Here is a 22,881-nt window from a genome sequence, read left to right as displayed (position 1 = left end):
TACCGTATCTAGACGACTTTCTCCTAGTCGCAGGATCAGAAGAAAGGCTCATTCAGGACAGGAGCCGAACGATCAGAACACTGGAGTATCTCGGCTGGCTGATCAACGACCAGAAGTCAGACCTAAAGCCAGAAAGCAGGAAGATCTTCCTGGGAGTCCTTCTGGATTCAAGAGACAGAATATCCCGGCTACCGAGAAAAAAGCAGCAGACAATTCAAGACAGAGTCAAGGGACTACTGAGACATCGCTCCTCCATAAGAGGTGCAATGGAAGTTCTGGGTCTGATGACGGCTTGCATTCCATGCGTCAGATGGGCCCAGTCCCATTCGAGGCCCCTGCAAAAGGAAATCCTCGCAGGATGGAACAGGCGTCAGGATTCTCTCGGCGGGCCCATATCCTTACCAGACACGGTAAGAAGATCCCTGCGGTGGTGGATACAGCCCCAGAACTTACAGGTGGGCGTGCTATGGACAACCTCGCCGTACGTGGTAATCACCACAGACGCCAGTACGTGGGGATGGGGAGCCCACGTAGAAGGGAGAATTTTTCAGGGAAGATGGACGGTCAGCATCAGAAGCAGATCCTCCAACTTCAGGGAGCTCTATGCGGTCTGGGAAGCCCTGCGTCAGAACCGGTTGGTAGTGAGAAATCGACATGTCCGGATATTGTCCGACAACACAACGGCAGTCTCATTCCTGAAGCACCAGGGAGGTCCGAGACATCGACCACTCCAGGCACTCGCAGGACGAATATTTGCCTGGGCAGAAGAGGTGGTCCTCTCCATAACGGCAATCCACCTAGAGGGTTCTCAGAACGTAGTAGCAGACTATCTAAGCAGACAGCGGGTCAGCCCGACAGAGTGGGAACTAAACAAAGAAATCTTCCATCAGCTTTGTCAGCGTTGGGGGACCCCCAGTATAGACCTGTTTGCAAACCGGAAGAACTCAAAGGTCGCCAGATTCTACTCCTTGAACCCAGCAGACCACTCGGACGGAGTAGATGCCCTGAGCCAGGCCTGGACGGAACCCCTCTTGTATGCATTCCCACCACTGGCGCTGATACCGGCGGTACTCAGGAAGATCTGCGAGGACCGCGCGTCGGTGATATTAATAGTGCCATACTGGCCAAAGAGAAGCTGGTTTCCGCTGCTAGGAGCCATGGCAGTAGGAAACCCAGTCGGGCTACCCCTGAAGGGAGATGTTATCCACCAGGGGCCGATTCGCCATCCAGACCCAGCAAGGCTACACCTCTCGGCATGGATCCTGAAAGGGACATCCTGAGAGCAAAGGGCTTATCTGAGCAGGTCATATCCACTCTACTGGCCAGCAGGAAACCGGTAACATCCGCAATCTACAGAAAAATATGGAAGAGATTCTGCCTGGAAGGTGGCAGGTCCGACCTCTCGGCAGGTACCACTGACCTCCCTAGTGTCCTAGACTTTCTGCAGTCGGGATATAATAAGGGGCTTAAACCCAGCATGTTAAAGGTCCAGATCTCGGCTTTGAGCGCCTTCTTCGACTACCCTTTAGCCTCCCATCCTTGGGTGGTAAGATTCATAAAGGCCACACAGCGTCTTTGCCCCACAATTAGGCAGCTCACTCCGCCCTGGGACCTCGGCCTGGTACTCAGATCTTTATGTAGGGACCCCTACATGCCTAGTGATAGAATGTCCATTTCGACTCCCTCTCGAAAGACGGCTTTCCTCGTAGCCATCACCTCGGCCAAAAGAATAGGGGAGATCCAGGCCCTGTCCACCAAGGATCCATATCTCCAGATCAGAGACGATCATATAACCTTAAGATTAGATCCGGCTTTTATCCCCAAGGTAGCCTCTTACCACAATATAAATCAGGAGATAGTGCTACCATCCTTCTGCAGCAATCCCCGCAATGAGAAAGAACAGCGTCTCCACTCCCTAGACGTAAGACGGGCAGTTATAAGCTATCTAGAGGCCACCAATGACTGGCGTATTGACTAAACCTGTTCATCCTCTTCGGGGGTAAAAATAGGGGGAGAAAAGCCTCTAAGGTGTCCATTGCAAGATGGATCGCATCAGTAATTTCAGACGCCTACCAGTCGGAAGGCGCCAACCCACCACATACCTTAAGGGCCCACTCTACTAAGGCAGTTTCAGCCTCCTGGGCCGAGCGCGCAGGCGCCTCAGTCGAGCAGATTTGTAGAGCGGCAACCTGGGCCAGCCTGAATACATTTTGCAAGCACTACAAACTTGACGTGCTATCAGGCCAACATACCGCATTTGGGAGAAAAGTTCTCCAGGCGGTGATCCCACCCTGAGGAGGTGCTTTGGTACTCTCCATGGTGCTGTCAGGGGGACGTCCTGGAAAATAGGTATTAGACCTACCGGTAATGATGTTTCCACGAGTCCATACTGACAGCACGGGTAGTTCCCTCCCGGATAGATTGTTATGTTAAGTTATGTCATATGATGTAATATGATGATACCATTAAAAGAGTTATAGCATTATCCACGCTGTGGTACTTGTTAAGTCACTGAGGGAAAGGGGTGGGACGGGGCCTTTTAACCTCTCGTGTGCTTTCCTGTCCCTGTAAGGAGGAGGAGGACGTCCTCCATGGTGCTGTCAGGATGGACTCCTGGAAACGTCATTACCGGTAGGTCTAATACCTATTTTTCTACATCACCTGGGATTACGGAAGGTAAGGAAATTTGCACAGTTCCTGTCTGTGATCAGAGAGCCCTGATCTTGACCATGAACCAGGGTTGCCAAAATGGTCTTCTCATCTCTATTCCTGACTAGTGATGACTAGCGTGCTCAGATAAGGTGTTGTCTGAGCATGCTCGAGTAATAATAGAGCGTCTTCGGCGTGCTCGAATACTATCTTGGAGTCGCCATGGCTGCACGTCTCACGGCTGTTCGACATCCGCAACACATGCAGGGATTTCCTAACAAACAGGCAATCCCTGCACATGTTGTGAATGTCGAATAGCTGTGAGATACGCAGCCACGGCGACTCTAAGATGGTATTAGAGCATGCCGAAGACGCTCGATTATTACTCGACCATGCTTAGGCAACACTTTTTCCGAGCATGCTTGCTCATCACTATTGCTGACTTTTCCTCATTGGCAGGTGTTCGGGAGGTACAGATCTGCATTCTCACTGCCTGATCTTTTAGCTAATGAGAAAACATGCATGCTCAGCTGAGCTGAGTGTGCATGAAGTGGTTGTGAGAGAGGAAGATGTCTTTTGTACTAATATATACAAGTGCTGATATTCTTTGCCCTTCATATTTATACAAGCCAATCTTAGAAATGAAGTAACGCCTTAACAAAATATGTTAATTTCTACTAGCCAAATAGTGGTCGTATTTGAAAACTGCCTAAATTTAATATAAAATATGTTTCAGACATGCTACTTTGTACCCTTACTGATTGTGGAGCCATATTTACGGCTTCAGATATCTTTTTTCCAATATGGAAAAACACATCAAATCAATTTAACTTTATATTATGAAAGCCTTGATAATTCCAAATAAGAACAATCAATAATCTGATGATTTTGTTTAAAGGGTTCTTAAAAACATTGATAGCATCTCATTAGGATATACTTGTACCATCAATGCCTGATCAGTGAATAAACCCAATGATGTGACCCCTGCCGGTTTCATAACCACAATGAATGGAAAACATGGTGCCATTTCAGCCCCTGTTGTGCTGCATCTGCAATAATATAGATTAGCCATCGCAAGATATCCTTGAAAAAACAGTCCTAACACAAGGAAATTAAAGCTTTTCCCTGTCTGAAAACTCCATACATTGATTTTTAAGAAAACATTGACAACAGACAGGTGGCAGTGAAAAAAAAACAAAGAGACCTGATTTATCGACCCCCTGCCTTCCAAGTTTACATAATATCAAAACAAATTTGCTTTCTTGGATAAAACCTGTTTATTATACTCATCACATTTTTGGAAATAAAAGCATATCACGTACACAAATCCAGGACACCTACTAAAGGCCTGCCATGTGGTCAGACTGAAGTTTGACTTGGTAGTTTCTTTGAAGGCATACCCTGGAGCGTTGCTGCTGTGAACATGGATGAATAGACTTCTTTCCTTCATTTACAGGACTGCTGCCACGACTTCTTTTTCTTTTTCCTTTAGCGTTCGGTTCCTGAGAGACTCAGCACCCAGTATCTCTTGCCAGTGTCGTGCATTCAGTACTCTATGCAAGCTCATATTCCGCAAGTTTTCTTTTACTTCCTCCTTCACCTTATGGCATTGTCACACGGGGATTATTGCTAATAATGAAACACTAGGAGACATGAAGGAGGCTTTTTTGCTATGTTGAACGCACTAGTAATCTGTCAAATAAATATGTATTGTGTTTCACTTTGTTGTATTATTCTTAATGATTAATTTTTCAAATTATTATTTTTTCATTCAGCATGTATATACCCAGCAAGAAGTACGGGAGCTTCTTGGTCGCCTTGATCTTGGAAACCGTACTAAAATGGGACAGAAAGGGTCATCAGGATTATCGCGAGCTGTGTCAGCATTTGGTATTGTGGGTAAGATGATTATTTAATTTTATTGGGTTTTAATAAATTAGAATCCTTTCTATAATAAGTTTATGAATCCCTGTTATACACAATTCTTAAACGGAGAACTGTTTTTAGTTTCGAATGGCATATTGAAATGTACCAGAGCACTAGAGGTACACATTAACTCTGTTGTCCTTTGTTATGTTACAATAGTATATATACAGACCAAAGATCATATCACCGTGCCAAATATTACACACATACATGCAAACATAATTCTGACTCAAGAATCATGCTTCGAAATTATTTAATATGCCATACCCTAAGATTGCCATTTTATTTCAGACCATATACCCTAAAATGTCCCAAAAAATTAGACTCAAACCCCATAAATAAATCAGACAGACTTAAACTCCTCAAATAATTCAGCCTCCAGACTTAGATCCCAAATATAAATCAGACCCCAAACTCCTAGTTTGAGACCAGATACCAATATTAAAGGTGTTTTCTGGTCTTGAGGTAAATATCTTGTGTCACTCAATGTGACTGTAGATTAGATTGGCTAATCCTGACAGTATGCATTACGTGAACTGTCAGAATTTCCTTCAATTGCCAAATCCAGTGGGCGGTGACCACCAGTATGTGACCTGCATACTGGCAGTCATGTACGACTAAATTCTCATTTGGTTTTCCTCAAGTGAGAAAAAATAGATGAGAATCTAGTCAGCGCATGACTGCTAGTATGCAGGTCACATACTGGTTGTAAAAGGACCATTTAAGCCCCCGTTACACATAGCGATATCGCTAGCAATATCGCTGTAACGTCACCGATTTTGTGGCGTAGCAGCTATACTGCTAGCGATATCGCTATGTCTGATACTTATCTCCGACCGGCTCCCTCGCTGCTCATCGCTGGTCGCACGAGAACGTCCTGGACCATTTTTCGTCAGGCGCTTCCTGCTGGGCTTCCTGTGGCAGCGACGCGTGGACGCGGGCGGGAGGACGTCAGGATCGCCGCGTCTGACAGGTAAGTAGCGACCCCCGACCCTGCTATGTCGCTGGTGAGATCTGCCTGTGTGGCAGCTCACTAGCGACCACTTAGCGATGCACCAGCGATCCTGACAACGATATGACTCGGTTGTCGGGATCGCTGGTGCATCGCTAAGTGTAACGGTACCCTTACTTGAGTTGGTAATCATGGGGTATCCTAAGATTGACTTCAGAAATTTGCCACATGCCCCTCAAACCTGTTTAATTTTGATTTTAGGCCAAGCTCTAACCCCGTTGCGACCTCCGCTGTGCTAGTATATATGTATTTTTTCAACAGGAAACTGATTTTTTTTCACCCCTTAAATAAAAAAGGACCTAGACATGTTTGTTGTCTATGAACTTGTAATGACCTGGAGAATCATAATGGCAGGTCAGTTTTAGAAATTGGTGAACATGGTAAAAAAAAAAAAAAAAAAAAGTTGCCCTTTTTTTTTTTTTGCAATTTCACCTCACTTGGAATTTTTTTCACGTTTTTGAATACACAATATGGTAAAACCAATGGAGTTGTTTAAAAGTACCACTCGTCTCACAACAAACAAGCCCTCACATAGCCATATTGACGGAGAACTATAAAAGTTATGGCTCTGGGAAGAAAGGGAGGGAAAAACAAATGCGAAAACAAAATGGGCAGGGTCTCTAAGGGGGTAATATTATTTGAGACCCAAGAAAATTATGCTTTAAGTTTTACTTGACTGCATCTCTGTGAATCAGTAATAGGAACAGAAGAGAAAGGGATGGACACACATGGCATGCAACTTAGCATTTACCGTATTTTTCGGACTATAAGACGCACTTTTTTCCTCCAAAAATGTGGAGGAAAATGGGGGTTGCATGTTATAGTCCGGATGTACTGGCTCTGGCTGTGATGGGTAGGTGGGGGAGGGGCATCGGCGGAGCAGCGGGTCACAGGAAGCTGGAGCCGGCGGCTGCGGCTAACTCCTGTTCCCGCTGCTAAAAAGAAATGAATATACACTGCATTCCATGCCCATGGAATAATAGTAATAATATTTTCTTGGTATGATTGGCCCCCAACCCCAGTCTTGGTATGCATGGCCCCATCCTTATAATTGACCCCCACTGCCATCCTGGTATGCATGGCCCCATCAGAAAACATTTAAAAAAACCCAAACCATTACACTCACCTACCCGGCGCTCCCTCGCAGTGTCCTGCTCCGGTGCCAGCAACTGCTTTATGCTTCTAAGCAGCGCATGGCAGTGATGTCATGCGCCTCTCACAAGCAGAGCACAGCTGGCGGAATACTCGCCGGAACTGTGCACGCAGAGAGCAGTGAGTATTCATTGCTTTTCAGCACAGTGTCAGCCACCGACTTCCAGCTGCTGTCGGCGTTCACGTAAGCCGCTACTTAAGACAAGTTGAATATTCGTAAAGCAGCTGCTGGCACCGAAGCAGGACGCTGCGAGGGAGTGCCAGGTAGGTAAGGGTAATGGTTTGTTTTTTTTAAAGTTTTATGATGGGGCAGTGCATACCAGGAAGGGAGTGGGTGGCAATTATAAAGATGGGGCCAAGCATACCTGGACCGGGATGTGGCCAATCATACTAGATTAGGGATGGGACCATGCATACTAGGACGAGATGGGGGCCCTGTGTTCCAGGATAGGGATGGGGCCATGCATACCAGTATAGGGATGGGGCCATGCATACTAGTATAGTATAGGGATGAAGATCCTGGAGCTGGGGGGCGCCATATCGGCTGACCTCTGCTTTATAGGCAGAGTCCAGCGTAGGTATTTCATTTCAGGTAATTTCTCACACTTTTTAGCAATATATACTTTTATTCGGACTCCCATGACAGCACCACGAGAGAGGGGATCCGCCCTATAGGAACAGGAAACCTACAGATACAAAAGGGCGGCACCTCTCCCACGCATCAGTTGGTTTCCTGTTCCTGAGGGGACGGGATCCTACAGAAGACCGGATCCCAGACCGGCCAGCCGATACAGGTAGCGAGGGGGTCTCCTACCTCGGCCTGGTGCGGATCTTCTGGAGGATGCCACGGTGGCCCAGGATGGGTGGCACGGCGGTGGCGTGTTCGGCAGGGAGCGGCGTCCGGAGCTTCCGGGTCGGCGCGCCACTGCGCATGCCCGAAGAATCCAAGATGGCGGCGCCCATCGGAAACACCGATGGCGTCGGCTTTCGGGCCGGGTGCGGCGCCAGCCGGGGTAGGGAGCCCTGTTAGGGGGGGAGGGGCGCGGCGTGGATACTGCTGACCGGAGGAGGGGTATTTAGGCAGGACCCTGGCAGGGTACCTTGCCTTGGCCACATTATCACAAGCAGCAGCAGTGGTAATGGAGAGTGATCGAGAGCAGCACCAGCAGCAGCAGAAGCAAGGGCGACAGCAGCGGCAAGCATCACTGCCGCCCCTGGATGACCTTCGGCAGGTCAAACAGAAAAAGAAGGTGTCCCGTGACAGTAATGAGCGGGCGGGACGAAGTGACCAGTCCACTCGTATGAGCTCCTCCAGGCAGACAGGAGCATCGACTGAGAGAAATCCCCCTCATTCACCGGTACTTGATTGTGGCACTGGTAAGTGATCTTCGTGAAAGTTCACTCAGTGACGGGACCCCCCCTCTGTGTTTTTTTTTAGGGGAAAAAGGCTACAAGTAATAAACATAGGGAATGCGCACTCTGTGCATGCCCATTACCGGACGCATGCCTCAAAAGATTGTGCCCCCCCCTGTATTCAGCAGACGGTGGCAGAAGAGTCGCCCGCGGTAGCGGCGAGTTTAAGGGACATTGTCAGGGCAGAAATGAGGGAAACCCTAAAGTCCTTGTCCCAGCCGGGAAGTCAAAGGGGCGAGGTCCCGGTGGAGTCCGATTCCTTGGTAGAATGGAGAAAAAGCAGAGACTCCCAGGCTTCATCTCCCTCGTCCTCCTCAGGAGAAGAGGACTCGGGGCGATTTTGTCTGCCTCTTGACCGGGTAGACAAGCTGGTCAAAGCAGTCAGAGGGACAATGGAGGTAGAGGAGCCTAAGCCCCAATTATCCATGCAGGATGTCATGTTCTGTGGGCTGGAACAGAGGAAGCGGAGAGTCTTCCCATTAAATCAAAAGATCTAGGATCTGATCCACAGAGAGTGGAAAAAACCGGATAAAAGAGGGTCGCTACCACCAGCCCTCAAACGCAGATACCCCTTCGATGATCCGGCAGTGAATACTTGGGACAGAGCCCCCAAATTAGACGCAGCCATTGCAAAGGCATCGAAAAGGTCCTCGCTACCCTTTGAGGACATGGGATCCCTTAAAGATCCCCTAGACAGAAAGGCAGATACTTTCCTTAAAAACACCTGGGAAATGGCGGCAGGGTCCTTAAGACCAGCAGTGGCATCAACGTGCACGGCCAGGTCCATGATGGTCTGCTTGCACCAGTTGGAGTCACAAATAAAACAGGGTACATCAAGACCGACAATTCTTGGGGCCCTACCAACCATCCAAGAGGGAGCAGCCTTCCTAGCAGATGCCTCAGCAGATGCAGTGAGAATGGCCGCCAGAGCAGCAGGTCTCTCTAATGCAGCTCGTAGAGCCCTGTGGCTAAAGTGTTGGCAGGGAGACATTCAGTTCAGGGCAAAGCTCTGTGCGATTCCATGTGAGGGCGAATATTTGTTCGGCGCTGTCCTAGATGAGCTGCTTGAGAAGGCGGGGGACGACAAGAAAAAATTCCCAAACCTTTCGTCTGCGTCCTACCGTCGTCCATTTGGTAGAAGGAGATTCGGCCAGCGGAGAAGGCGCAACTCTTCGCCTATTAGAGATCGCCCCAGATGGGAAGACAGAAGGAGAAGAGGTACGGGCTATATGTTCACACGCTCGTCGAGAGATCAAAAGAGACCAAATCAATGACTAGCAATTCCCGTGGGGGGTAACTGTCATCCTTCTTCCCGGCATGGTCACAGATTACAAATAGTGACTGGGTGCGCAAGGTAATATCCACCGGGCTTAGATTGGAGTTTACCCAGGTCCCGCGGGACACCTTTAAACTAACCCCTTTAAGATCTTCTCCTCTCGAACAGGCGGCTTTAGAAGCGGAAGTCTTGAGCCTATGCCAGAAAAATGTCCTGGTAGAGGTTCCAGAAGCTGAAAGAGGAAGAGGGTTCTACTCTCCCCTGTTTCTAGTCCAGAAACCTGATAAGACATTCAGAACGATTATGAACCTTCGTTTCCTTAACAGGTTTTTGATTAATCGTACATTTAAGATGGAGTCCATTAATACAACAATAAAAATATTGTTTAAAGGTTGTTTTATGGCAGTCATAGATCTGAAAGATGCGTACTATCATGTACCTATCCATACAGACTTCCAGCAGTTCCTGAGAGTGGCGGTTTCAGAAGGTGGCACAGTGCGTCATTATCAGTATAGAGCCCTTCCCTTTGGTCTCTCAGCAGCACCTAGGGTATTTACAAAGATAGTGGCCGAGGTTATGGCTCATTTACGGGAGGTTGACGTCTTAATCATCCCATATTTAGATGATTTCTTGATTGTGGGAAAATCGGTGGGTCATTGTAGATCCCAGATAGAAAAAGCTAAAACCAGATTAGAAAACCTCGGATGGATTTTAAACTACGAGAAATCCCGACTCCAGCCCTTAAAAATACAGAAGTTTCTAGGCTTATTACTAAATTCAGAAACTCAGCAGTGCCTGCTGCCACTAGATAAATTGCAAAAGATACAGGAGCAGGTTCTTCGGGCAATTGATAATCCGTCTATGACCCTCAGACAGGCCATGTCCCTGTTAGGCTCTCTAACTTCATGCATCCCAGCAGTCAGGTGGGCACAATTCCATACTAGAGCCCTTCAGAACGACGTCCTGGTTAATAGCAGGGCCTTAGAAGGCTCCTTACAAGGTCGAGTGTTGCTAAGCCCCTCAGCTGTTACATCGCTTAGATGGTGGCTCGATAGCGAGAACCTAGCATCAGGGGTGCCCTGGATAACACAGATAACCCGCATTATAACCACAGACGCTAGTTCCTTCGGTTGGGGAGCCCATATGGGGGACATAGTGGTACAGGGACATTGGGGGTCTGATTCTGAAATCTCATCCAACCAGAGAGAGCTATTGGCGATAGAACGGGCAGTCAAGAAACTCATTATGTACCTACAGGGCCATCACGTGAGGATACACTCGGACAACCAGGTAGCGGTAGCATATGTCAACCACCAAGGTGGAACCCGCTCCAGCGCTCTGATGCAGATAACAGAACGGCTCCTTCAGATAGCAGAGAGAAATTTTCTATCTTTAACCGCACTCCACATCAGCGGAAAGGACAACGTAAGAGCAGACTTTCTAAGCCGCAAGGCTCTAAGGCAAGGAGAATGGGCTTTGAACAAAGATATTTACCACCAGATTGTCCGCAGATGGGGTCAGCCAGAGGTAGACCTCTTTGCCACCAGAGAAAACAGAAAAGAGAAATCGTTCTGATCTCTGAACCCCAGGGAAAATCCCCTGGCGGTGGATGCCCTCCTGATAAGATGGGACTTTTCTCTGGCATACGCCTTCCCGCCATTGAATCGTCTTCCTCTGGTAGTCAGGAAGATCAGAGAGGGTCGGGCAAAAGTCATACTAATTGCCCCCTTTTGGCCCAGGAGGACCTGGTTCGCATGGTTGAGGACCATGTCGGTATGCGATCCCTGGGTACTGCCGAACCTTCCGGATCTCCTCTACCAGGGGCCAATCAGCCACCCACAAGTAGCAGGACTTCATTTGACGGCGTGGTGTTTGAAAGGTCACTGTTAAAGGATAGAGGGTTCTCCAAGAACTTAATTGACACCCTCCTAAAGAGCAGAAAATTAACTACCACTAACATCTATGCTAGGACCTGGAAACGATTCCTGTCCACCTTTCACTTTGACGTCAGAGACGGAATTCCCACGAAACATATTCTGGAATTTCTCCAGAAAGGTTTCGAATTGGGTCTCTCCACAAGTACGTTAAAAATACAGGTTTCAGCCTTAGGAGCCCTGTTTGCAGGTGATATTGCAAAAAATTATTGGGTAGCAAGGTTCATCAGAGCAGCGACCAGATCGAGACCTATACACAAAGACAGATGTGTGCCGTGGGACTTAAACTTAGTCCTTACAGCCATGACGGAAAGTCCGTTTGAACCTTTAGTTTCTGCCTCACTAAAGGTTATATCTCTTAAGACAGCATTTCTGGTAGCGATAACATCCGCACGTAGGGTGAGCGACATACAGGCACTTTCCAGATTGCCCCCTTACACAGAGTTCTTGCAAGATAGAGTAATCCTAAGGCCAGATCCAGCATACCTTCCCAAGGTAGAAACACAATTCCACAGGACACAAGAGATAGTTCTGCCTTCCTTCCTCCCTAATCCAACCAACCCTAAAGAGCAAAAACTTCAGGCATTAGATATTAGGAGATGCTTACTTACATATTTAGCAGCCACGGATCCTTGGAAGAAGGAGAACGCATTATTTCCCTTCACCCATGACAGCACCACATGAGAGAGGGATCCGCCCCGCCAGGACAGGAACCTACTGAAACATAAGGGGCGGCACCTCTCCCCCGCTTCAGTTGGGTTCCTGTCCTGGAAAGGAATCCCTCTGACAGCGGTGGTGCCTGTCAGGATGAAGACCCAGGGCCGTCCCGGCGGGTAAAAATTGCAGGGCGAACTTACCTGCGACGCCGGCCGTCGGCAGCTGGTAGCGCAGTCCCCGGGGTTTTGCCTGTTTCGGGCCCCGGGTTCGTGCGGGCACGTCCCGATGTCCTCCCTTCGGAGGTCCTCCCGTGCCGCCCTCCCCCTGCGCTGGCCCGTCCTTCACCTGCATCCAGGGGAAGCCGGGGGCGGAGACCGGCGTCTGACGTCAGCGGCGCAGAGGATTCTGGGAGCGTGACCGCTGACGTCATCAGGACGCGACGGTCATGGCGCCGGGCGCGACGCCGGCCAGGAGAAGCGGCTGGCGGTCGCGGGGGGGAGGGGTAATGAGGGCTCACCGATAAAAGAAGGAGCAGAAGCGGCGGCAGGGGTGACAATGGCGTCTCAGGAGGATCGCTCACCGTCCCCATTGTCCCTGCCCCCATCGCAAGCTTCTGGTCACAAGAGCCGCTCGAGCGGCAAAAGCAGCAGCCGTCCAAGTCACCGATCGAGGGATTCCTCGAGATCAAAAGAGCGCAGGGCGCACGCTCCTTCGCAGCCCCAGAGCCCGGTATCAGCCTTTCCTGGGTGGTGAGTGATCTTCGTGAAAGTCAGACAATATTATAATAAACTAAAAAGAAAAATAGAGAATGTGCCATATGCCACAGCCCTTTAGCGAAAGACTACCCAAAGGACTTATGTGTCAGCTGTATCCAGCGGACTATGGCTGAAGAGGTGCCGAGCCTGGCAACAAACCTCAGATCGATAATAAAATCTGATGTACAGGGCTCACTTAAAAAGCTATTAAAAAAGAAGAGTAAGAGTAGGAAAGCCTCCCCGAGTTCCTCGTCAGGCTCCTCCTCTTCGGAGTATCAGGTTGAGCACGGGTCATCTTCATCCTCAGACAGTGATACGGGGGGCAGGCCTTGCTTTCCCGTAGAAGATACGGACGCACTCCTTAAAGCCATCAGGTCCACTATGGGCCTGCAGGAGGAGAAAGTAGAGAGATCACTGGAGGATGTAATGTTTGGCGGCCTGCAAGAAAGGAAAAAACGTACCTTTCCGGTAAATGACAAGGTTCAGGCCCTAATCGAGAGAGAGTGGAAGAAACCGGAGAAGTCTGGTAGCCTTCCCTCCTCTTCAAAGCGAAGATACCCCTTTGAGACTAAGGATGCAGACGTCTGGGACAAAGTCCCAAAGATTGACGCAGCAGTGTCTAGGTCTTCCAAGAAGTCGGCCCTGCCCCTGGAGGATTCAGGGGTTTTGAGAGATCCCTTGGATAAAAAAGCGGACTCATACCTAAGGCACACTTGGGAGGCAGCGGCAGGGGGTCTGAAACCAGCAATAGCCGGCACCTGCACAGCCCGGTCGTTAATGGTCTGGTTGCAACAACTTGAAGAAAAATTAGTCTCCAAAGTACCAAGAGAGAAGATATTTGGAGAAATGTACCTGCTACACGGAGCTGCCGCCTTCTTGGCTGACACCTCCGCCGACTCGATGAGGTTAACGGCAAGAGCAGCGGGGCTATCGAACGCCGCAAGACGGGCGTTATGGCTCAAAGGCTGCCCTGGGGACATTCAATCTAAGGCGAAATTGTGCTCGTTACCATGTGATGGGCAGTTCCTGTTTGGAAAAAACCTGGATGACATCCTGGAAAAAGCCGGTGATAAAAAGAAAGGCTTCCCCAGATTCATGGGTGATCAGAGGAGACCGCCTTTTCGGAGGGGAAGGTTTAATCGAGGCCGTCCCCCGGGAGAGCGGAAAAGGTGGGACGACAAGAGGAAAAAAGAACCAGGGTTCATGTTTGGGGGAACTACCTCAACTGCCAAAAAATCCCCGCAATGACACCAGCCCTCCTGTGGGGGGAAGATTGAGGCTCTTTTCCCAACAATGGGAGAAAATATCGGCCAACAATTGGATTCTGAACATTATAAAGAAAGGCCTAAAAATCCCCTTCTTCCAGCATCCAAGAGCTTCATTTGTGGTGACCCCCGTCAGAAAAGAACCAGGAGAGCAATCAACCATAGAGACAGAAATCTTAGGACTGTTGGAGAAACAAGTTCTGATAGAGGTCCCAAAAGATCAAGAGAGAAGGGGGTTCTATTCTCCCCTCTTCCTAATAAAAAAACCCGACCTTTCCTTCAGAACGATAATAAATCTCAGGCGCCTCAATCAATGGATTATGAACCAAACATTCAAAATGGAATCAGTGACTTCGGCCATAAAGCTGTTACACCACAACTGCTTCATGGCCGTAATAGATTTGAAAGATGCCTATTACCATATCCCGATGCACCAAGAATACCAGAAATACCTGAGAGTAGCCCTATACATCCAGGGCGACCTCAGGCATTTTCAATTTACAGCTCTTCCGTTTGGCATCTCCATAGCGCCAAGAATTTTTACAAAAGTAATAGCGGAAATGACAGCTTTCCTTCGAGTCCACAATGTGATTATGGTGCCTTACTTGGATGATTTTCTGGTCATTGGCAATTCAGAACATCACTGCACACTTCAGGTAGAAAGAATAACAGAGACCCTGCAAAAACTGGGTTGGATGATAAACTTAAAAAAATCAAAACTTCAACCCCTAAGGAAACAAACATTTCTAGGTTTCGTTTTGGACTCCGACCGTCAAGTTTGTCTCTTGCCAGAGAAAAAACTAGAGAAGGTGAGAGAAATGACCCTTACGGCAATACAGCATCCTCACATGACCCTAAGAAGGGCAATGTCCCTGTTGGGCACGCTAACAGCCTGTATCCCAGCGGTCAACTGGGCACAGTTTCATACCCGACAACTACAGGCGGAAATCCTGTCAGCCCAGAGACGATTGAAAGGACGTTTAGAAGGGAAGCTGGAACTTTCCGAAAGGGTGAAAAGCTCTCTCACTTGGTGGCTAGACGACACAAATTTAGCAGGGGGAACTTTGTGGCACAGGCCCGTGTCTGATGTAATATTGACGGACGCAAGCTCCTCGGGATGGGGGGCACACCTGAGAGAACATATGGCCCAAGGGGCCTGGGGTCACATAGAGCAGAAGGCTTCCTCCAACTTAAGAGAGTTAAGAGCAATAAACAGAGCCCTAGAGGCATTCATTCCCATGTTACAAGGTCAGAATGTCCGAATTATGTCAGACAACAGGGTGGCGGTGGCGTACGTCAACCACCAGGGAGGGACAAGATCAAACTCCCTAATGGACGAAACCAAAACAATCTTCCTCAAAGCGGAACAACATCTAACCTCCCTAACAGCCCTACACATCAAAGGGACAGAAAATGTTCAAGCCGACTTTCTAAGCCGCAACAAATTAAAACAGGGAGAGTGGGCCTTAAATCATGTAATATTCCAGAGGATAGTACAGTTATGGGGGCAGCCAGTGATCGACCTCTTTGCCACCAAAAACAACCGGCAAGTAAGGAGGTTCTGCTCATTAAACCCAGGGGAAAACCTGTGGGCAGTAGACGCTCTACAAATCCCGTGGCGGTTCAAACTGAGCTATGCCTTTCCCCCAGTAGCATTAATCCCGGCAGTAGTAAAAAAGATAAGAGACGAGCAAGCCAGAGTAATCCTCATAGCCCCGTTCTGGCCAAAAAGACCGTGGTTTTCACTACTTCAAATGATGTCCCTCTCGGACCCGTGGGTACTACCAGAAATTCCAGATCTATTAGCTCAGGGGCCGATATTCCACAAACAAGTCAAGGGGCTCCATCTGACGGCGTGGAATTTGAGAGGGCACTTTTGAGAGATAAAGGGTTTTCCCCGGGGTTGGTGACTACGCTAATGAAAAGTAGAAAACCAATAACAACCAACATATATGGCAGGACGTGGAAGAAATTCCTTCAATTCCTGGGAAAACCATTAGGCCAAGAGCCCCCAATCGAGTCTATCTTGGAGTTCTTGCAGGCAGGCCTACAGCTAGGCCTAGCAGTTTATACCCTAAAGGTACAGGTTTCAGCGCTGGGTGCATTATATAATTGCAATATAGCGGCAAACAGATGGGTAGCCAGGTTCATAAAATCTTGCCACAGATCTAGGCCAGTTGTCTTACCGAAAATAGCCCCATGGGATCTAAATCTGGTACTGGAAGCCCTTACGAAGGAGCCGTTTGAACCCATACAGCAGATTTCAACTAAAAATCTCACCCTAAAAACCATTATTTTGGTAGCTCTAACGTCGGCACGTAGAGTTAGTGACTTACAGGCCCTTTCAGTCAACCCACCGTATACCCAGATATACCAGGATAGGGTGGTTATGAGAACAGACCCTGCTTACTTGCCGAAAGTAGTAACTAACTTTCACCGAAACCAAGAAATTGTCCTCCCTTCCTTTTGCGAGAATCCGAAAAACCCAGGGGAGGAGAAATTTCATAGCCTAGACGTTAAGAGAACCCTAGTAGAGTATATGTCTATAACCAGCCAGTGGAGGAGGTCCCAGTCCCTATTTGTAGCCTTCCAGGGTGCTAGGAAAGGTTATGGAGTGTCAAAGGGGACTATTGCCCGATGGATTAGGGAGGCCATTAGTGTAGCCTATTCAACTAGTGGCGTCCCGGTTCCTGACGGCATCAAGGCTCATTCCACCAGAGCCGTGGCGACCTCCTGGGCTGAGAAAGCAGAGGTATCAATAGAGCAAATTTGTAAGGCCGCTACCTGGGCCTCACCCTCAACTTTCTTTAGACACTATAGACTAAATCTATCCTCTTCGACTGACTTGACCTTTGGTAGAAGGGTGCTGCAAGCGGTGGTCCCTCCCTAAGGTGTTCGAAGTCTCCAGAATCTCTCATGTGGTGCTGTCATGGGTGAAGGGAAAACCACCATGGTTACTTACCGGTAGCCGGTTTTTCCGGAACCCATGACAGCACCCGTATATTTCCCCCCCTTTTCACCGTTTGGGTGTGCACAATAGTCGGGTGTATTTGTGTGATGTGGTGTTGGATAAATATGTAACTAACCGGGAAGTCCTCTCAAATGCTCTGTAATCCAACTGAAGCGGGGGAGAGGTGCCGCCCCTTATGTTTCAGTAGGTTCCTGTCCTGGCGGGGCGGATCCCTCTCTCATGTGGTGCTGTCATGGGTTCCGGAAAAACCGGCTACCGGTAAGTAACCATGGTGGTTTCCTATCCTTCCAAGGTCCCAGGAAAGGATACAGAGTATCAAAACGCACGTTAGCAAGGTGGATTAGGGAGGCTATCTCTCTTGCCTACACAGCAGGTGGCGGCCCGGCTCCACAGAATCTGAGGGCGCATTCCACTCGGGCCATGGCATCATCCTGGGCAGAAAGATCTGGAGTATCTATTGATCAGATATGTAAGGCGGCCACCTGGTCATCTCCTTCCACCTTTTTTAACCACTATCGGTTAGACATGGGTGCCTCCTCAGACCTCACCTTCGGGCTAAGGGTGCTGCAGGCTGTAGTCCCTCCCTAAGTTAGTTTACATCTCTGTAATTCTCTCGTGGTGCTGTCATGGGAGTCCGAATAAAGTATTAAGTTACGTACCGGTAACGGTATTTTTCGGAAGCCCATGACAGCACCCTTAGTTCCCTCCCTTGTTCACGTATAACGGTGCACTCCTTTAGAAGATTGTTCATAAAATTACCTTATGTGGGAGATGGTGTAAAATAATTCTGGTAAATAGGGTAGATAGGTTGTATATATTATATGTTGTGTACTAACCATGGTAGCCTCTCAAGCTCTGTAATCCAACTGATGCGTGGGAGAGGTGCCGCCCTTTTGTATCTGTAGGTTTCCTGTTCCTATAGGGCGGATCCCCTCTCTCGTGGTGCTGTCATGGGCTTCCGAAAAATACCGTTACCGGTACGTAACTTAATACTTTTCCGTACTCTTTATATAGGTAATATCTGTAATATTTTGGGCATTCCCTCCTCACTGCTAGGCATTAGACATAGGGATATGCACCTATATTACACTTAAGTAAATCGGGAGCGGGTTTACTGAACTATAGTGGTTTCTTTGAAATTGCTGGGAGGTTAGAGATAGATGCTTATTGATGCCTTTATAATTTATATATGAATCTCCTTGTGGTAAGTTGTTGCCAATTTCCTTTTTTTTTTTTTTTTTTTTTTAATTTCTATCGATAGATGACCACTGTTAAATGGCTGCCAGAAAGGGCCTTGAGGGGATATATATATATATATATAAATATATATATATATATATATATATATATATATATATATATATATATATATATATATATATATATACATATATAATTTTGGTGTATTAACCCTTGAGCACTATTTACAATCTGAATTTTGTTTGTAGTGTGTACAGGCAGCTATTAGTTGGTAATACTACTTTCCATCTACCAGTAGGCATCTTTTGCCAACACTAAGTTATTTTTTACCTGCAACTATCACTTTGGAGGAGGTGATTGATTGGTCCTTATACAGACCTCTTAATGGTTATTTGTACAGCCATTTATGGCTTTTTTAATTGTTTTTATGCATGTTGTTCATTTTTGTGTTTTTTTTTATTAATAAATAATAAAATATTTATTTTAGTTTGATTTTATTTGGGTGATCTTGACTGTTACATTACACACTTCTTTTCTTGTTTGGTTCTCATTAGTCTTTTTCAGTATGTGGTCAGTGATCACCGTAATAATTTGTAGTGCTCTCTAGTTTATTTCTATATTAATCCAATTGACGAGAGATATGTATCATCGAGGTTGGTAGCTTCGGTGATATAAGCTCGGAGAAGCAGGGTCCAGTGTTAGGGACGGCGGAACACACTAAATAATAAATAATAAGTACGTTCGCCGCCCGGGGTCCACCGTGCAGAAGGTGTTACACTGCTGCTATGTAATGGCAGACGCACTATATGGCGGTATAACGCATGTGGGTTAAACGTCAACTGGAGTGCGCTGGGCGGTCTCTGTTCCTTCACAGAGACGCCGAGGCATTAAATATAAAGGCTGAGCCTGTTGACATCACAGGACTCAGAGGAATGCACGCACGATATATGGTCACAGGACTTGGGGCCAAGACACAGGGTTCGCCTCCCTCTAGACCTACCGTGCGTGCGGCGTCGAAACCTCGGGCGCCAAAGAATACTGCTGACTGCAGCGTGGCGACAGACACTGCCGCTATACGACAATGCCCGGTAGCAGGCGCACTGTCGGACGCTAGCACTGTGGAGGATGCGTATTGTGGCCTGTAGCTTGCCACTGACTGGCGCTGACTCTATCACTAGTTCCCTATACACACACATAATATCAGAGGAAGGGGAATCTTAATGAGTAATTTGCAAGTCCATACATCCATCATCATTCACACAGTTAGCAACTAGAGTCTATACTAGCGCATGGCCGAGCGGCCATGCAAACCTTTTATAGCCAACACCTTCCGGAAGCTTCCAGATCCCTGAGATGGACCAATCAGATCTGGAGAAGGACCTGTGCATGTGACTTCCGATCTCAAATGGGAGATCGTCTCGTGATCATGCTCAGTGGAGCGACGGAAGGACTTTGCCTCTGGAGCAGTTTGCTGCTGAGCAGCCTGCATTGCTATTGCTGGCCCAAAGGTGGCAGCAACAGCAAGACCCACAGAGCAGGTCTGGGCAGAGCGTCGGGAACAACGGGGCTGCTGAGCAAGCTCCTCTGCGGTCGATGGAGAATGAGAGACCGCAGAATGGGAGGCCCTGTATTCCTGCTGTGCCGCTGCAGGAACCCGACGCCTAACATTCCCCCCCCCCTCCTAGGGCCCTTTCCCCCCTGAGCCTTCCAATCCACCAAATAAAGTTTTTTGCCACGCACCACCCTGCGTCCCACAATGGCATTGACCTCAGACTCGTCCGAAGACAAGTCTGATGTCCAGGCAGATGACTCGGAAAACCGGGACATGTGAACAGATCTGAGAAGGGACACGTGGAAGGCGTCAGAGATGGGCAAGTGTGGTGGAAGAGCCAGACGATAGACCACCGAGCTGATCCACTCGAGGATTTTGAAGGGACCAATGTATCGCGTAAGCGAACTTGGTGGACTTGACCCGCAGCCTGATATTTCGGGCAGAGAGCCACACTAAGTCACCAGGGGCAAAAGTTGGAGCAGGGCGCCGATGTCTGTCGGCGGGCGCCTTTATTCTCTCCTTAGAGGCTAGAATGGCATGCTGGGCGCGATCCAAGATGTCGCGAACCTCCATTGCCCGGTCTGCCACCGGCAAGGGATACAGTAACCCAGCCGGCCTTTGCTTAGAGGACCTGTTCTGAGCACAAGAGGCGCATGCCTGAATGTATTCTTTAGTGCCCCGAGCCCTGTGCGGCCACCAATAAGACCTTGCCAGGAGTTCTGTGGTCCGCTTGTAGCCAAAGTGACCACCCACCGTGGACGCGTGTGCCCACGCGAGAACCTTGGGCCGCTGGTGAGGAGGGACAAATGTCTTGCCCGGCGGCACTGCCTCGAGGACAACCGGAGCCATGGTCCTCAGATTCTCAGTGGGGGAGCGGAAAGATCCGCGGGCACCTCCGCAGAGGCTACTTGGATGCTGCCCCCATGCACCTTCCCACACAGCCCTTGCTCCATCCCAGTATTCTCCCCGAGGACCACTCTATATGAGGGGAATGGCAACGGAGCCAGGGAACTCCGAGGAGCACCTGGTCGATGCCCTCTGGCATAATGAGCAGGGACAGCGTCTCATGGTGAGATGGTGGAATTGAGAGCTTAAGGGGTACTGTCTGGTGGGTAATCTGGGATGATAAGGTCGAACCGTTGACCACCCTGATGGGCACAGGGTGAGGAAGTGGCACCAACAGGATTGCGTGCTGTTGGGCGAAGGCCGAGAACATAAAGTTCCCTTCTGCCCTGGAGTCCACCGTGACCTCTACCTCCCAGGAGGAAGCACCACTATCTAACGTCCCTTGGAATGCCGGTTTGAGGCAGAACGTCTCCATAGCAAATAGACCCCCACCAATTACCACTGGACGCAATCGTTTTTTCGACCGCCGCGGGCACCTGTTAGCCAGGTGACTAGACTGTCGACACTGGTAACAGCGTGTGGAGCTTTGTGCCGCACTCGGTTTGGGACCGGTGCGGGACACCTCCATGGGCTCTGGAGGTAAACTCTCCAGCTTGGGTGGTTCAAGAGGTTCAGAGAGGAGGTTTGGAGCCAAGCTAACCTTCCATCTGGATTGAGCACGCTCCAGCCCGCGCTCTGAAAAACGGAGATCAATGCAGGTGGAAATGGCAGTCAGCTCTTCCAGACTTACGGGAACCTCCCTGGTGGATAGAGCATCCTTAATATGCTCCGCCAAGCCTCTCCAGAACACAGGGACGAGTGTTTTATCAGGCCATTCCAGCTCGGAAGCCAGTGTCTGGAACCGGACGGCGTACTGGCTGACCGAGAGGGATCCCTGTGTTAATGCTAGTAACTGGAGGGAGGTGTCATGAGTGACCCGTGGCCCCAAAAATACCTGCTTTAGGGACATTAGAAACTGAGCAGCGCTCAGAACCATGGGGTCACCACTCTCCCACAGTGGCGTGGCCCATACTAACGCCCTGCCCGACAGGAGGGAAACGATAAACCCCATCTTAGCCCGCTCTGTAGGGAATCGCACGGCCAGTAACTCGAGCTGGATAGAGCACTGGCTCACGAAACCCCTACAGGAAAAATTTATCGGGCAACAGGAGGTGGGATATTGTCGGCGCAGGCGTGGCTATGGACCCACGCGAGACAGCCCCTGCGACTGCCTGGGCAGCGGCCACTGTAGCATTCGCAGCTGAGGTGGAACTCTCGAGAGCCGCCAACCTGCCCTCCAGCTGCCGAATGTACTGCCGTAGCTGCTGCTGGTCCGCCATTACTAGCCAGACCCTGGTGCTAGTATAATGTTAGGGACGGCAGAACGCACTAAATAATAATAAGTGCGTTCGCCGCCCGGGGTCCACCGTGCAGAAGGTGTTACACTGTTGCTATGTAATGGCAGACGCATTATATGGCGGTATAACGCACGCGAGTTGAACGTCACCCGGAGTGCGCTGGGCGGTCTCTGTTCCTTCACAGAGACGCCGAGGCGTTAAATTACAAAGGCTGAGCCTGTTGACGTCACAGGACTCAGAGGAATGCACGCACGGTATATGGTTACAGGACTTTGGTCCACGTCCCTCTAGACCTACCGTGCGTGCGGCGTAGCAACCGCGGACGCCAAGGAATACTGCTGACTGCAGCGCAGTGACAGACAATGCCCGGTAGCAGGCGCACTGTCGGACGCTAGCACTGTGGAGGATGCGTATTGTGACCTGTAGCTTGCCACTGACTGGCGCTGACTCTATCACTAGTTCCCTATACACACACATAATATCAGAGGGAGGGGAATCTTAATGAGTAATTTGCAAGTCCATACATCCATCATCATTCACACAGTTAGCAACTAGAGTCTATACTAGCGCATGGCCGAGCGGCCATGCAAACCTTTTATCGCCAGGACCTTCCGGAAGCTTCCAGAAGGACCTGTGCATGTGACTCCCGATCTCCAATGGGAGATAGTCTCGTGAGCATGCTCAGTGGAGCGACGGAAGGACTTAGCCTCTGGAGCGGTTTGCTGCTGAGCAGCCTGCATTGCTATTGCTGGCCCAAAGGTGGCAGCAACAGCCATACCCACAGAGCAGGTCTGGTCAGAGCGTTGGGAACGACGGGGCTGCTGAGCAAGCTCCTCTGCGGTCGATGGAGAATGGGAGACCGCAAAATGGGAGGTG

General features: G+C 49.1%; 1 protein-coding gene across 2 annotated transcripts in view; it reads left to right on the top strand.

Moving 5' to 3' along the window:
• FIG4 (FIG4 phosphoinositide 5-phosphatase) overlaps positions 1-22,881 on the top strand; it is a 744,221-nt gene that overhangs the window by 175,990 nt on the left and 545,350 nt on the right. For both annotated transcript variants that reach the window (XM_073576032.1, XM_073576033.1), the window contains exon 4: positions 4,425-4,548. In XM_073576032.1, coding sequence (XP_073432133.1) covers positions 4,425-4,548 — 124 coding nt within the window. The remainder of the gene's footprint in view (positions 1-4,424; positions 4,549-22,881) is intronic.

Source organism: Dendrobates tinctorius, unplaced genomic scaffold (genome assembly GCF_039654945.1).
Source record: "Dendrobates tinctorius isolate UK_male_01 unplaced genomic scaffold, ASM3965494v1 ptg000046l, whole genome shotgun sequence".
NCBI lineage: Eukaryota > Metazoa > Chordata > Amphibia > Anura > Dendrobatidae > Dendrobates > Dendrobates tinctorius.
Note: the sequence above shows the minus strand (reverse complement) of the source record. Positions and strands in the feature narration are given on the sequence as shown.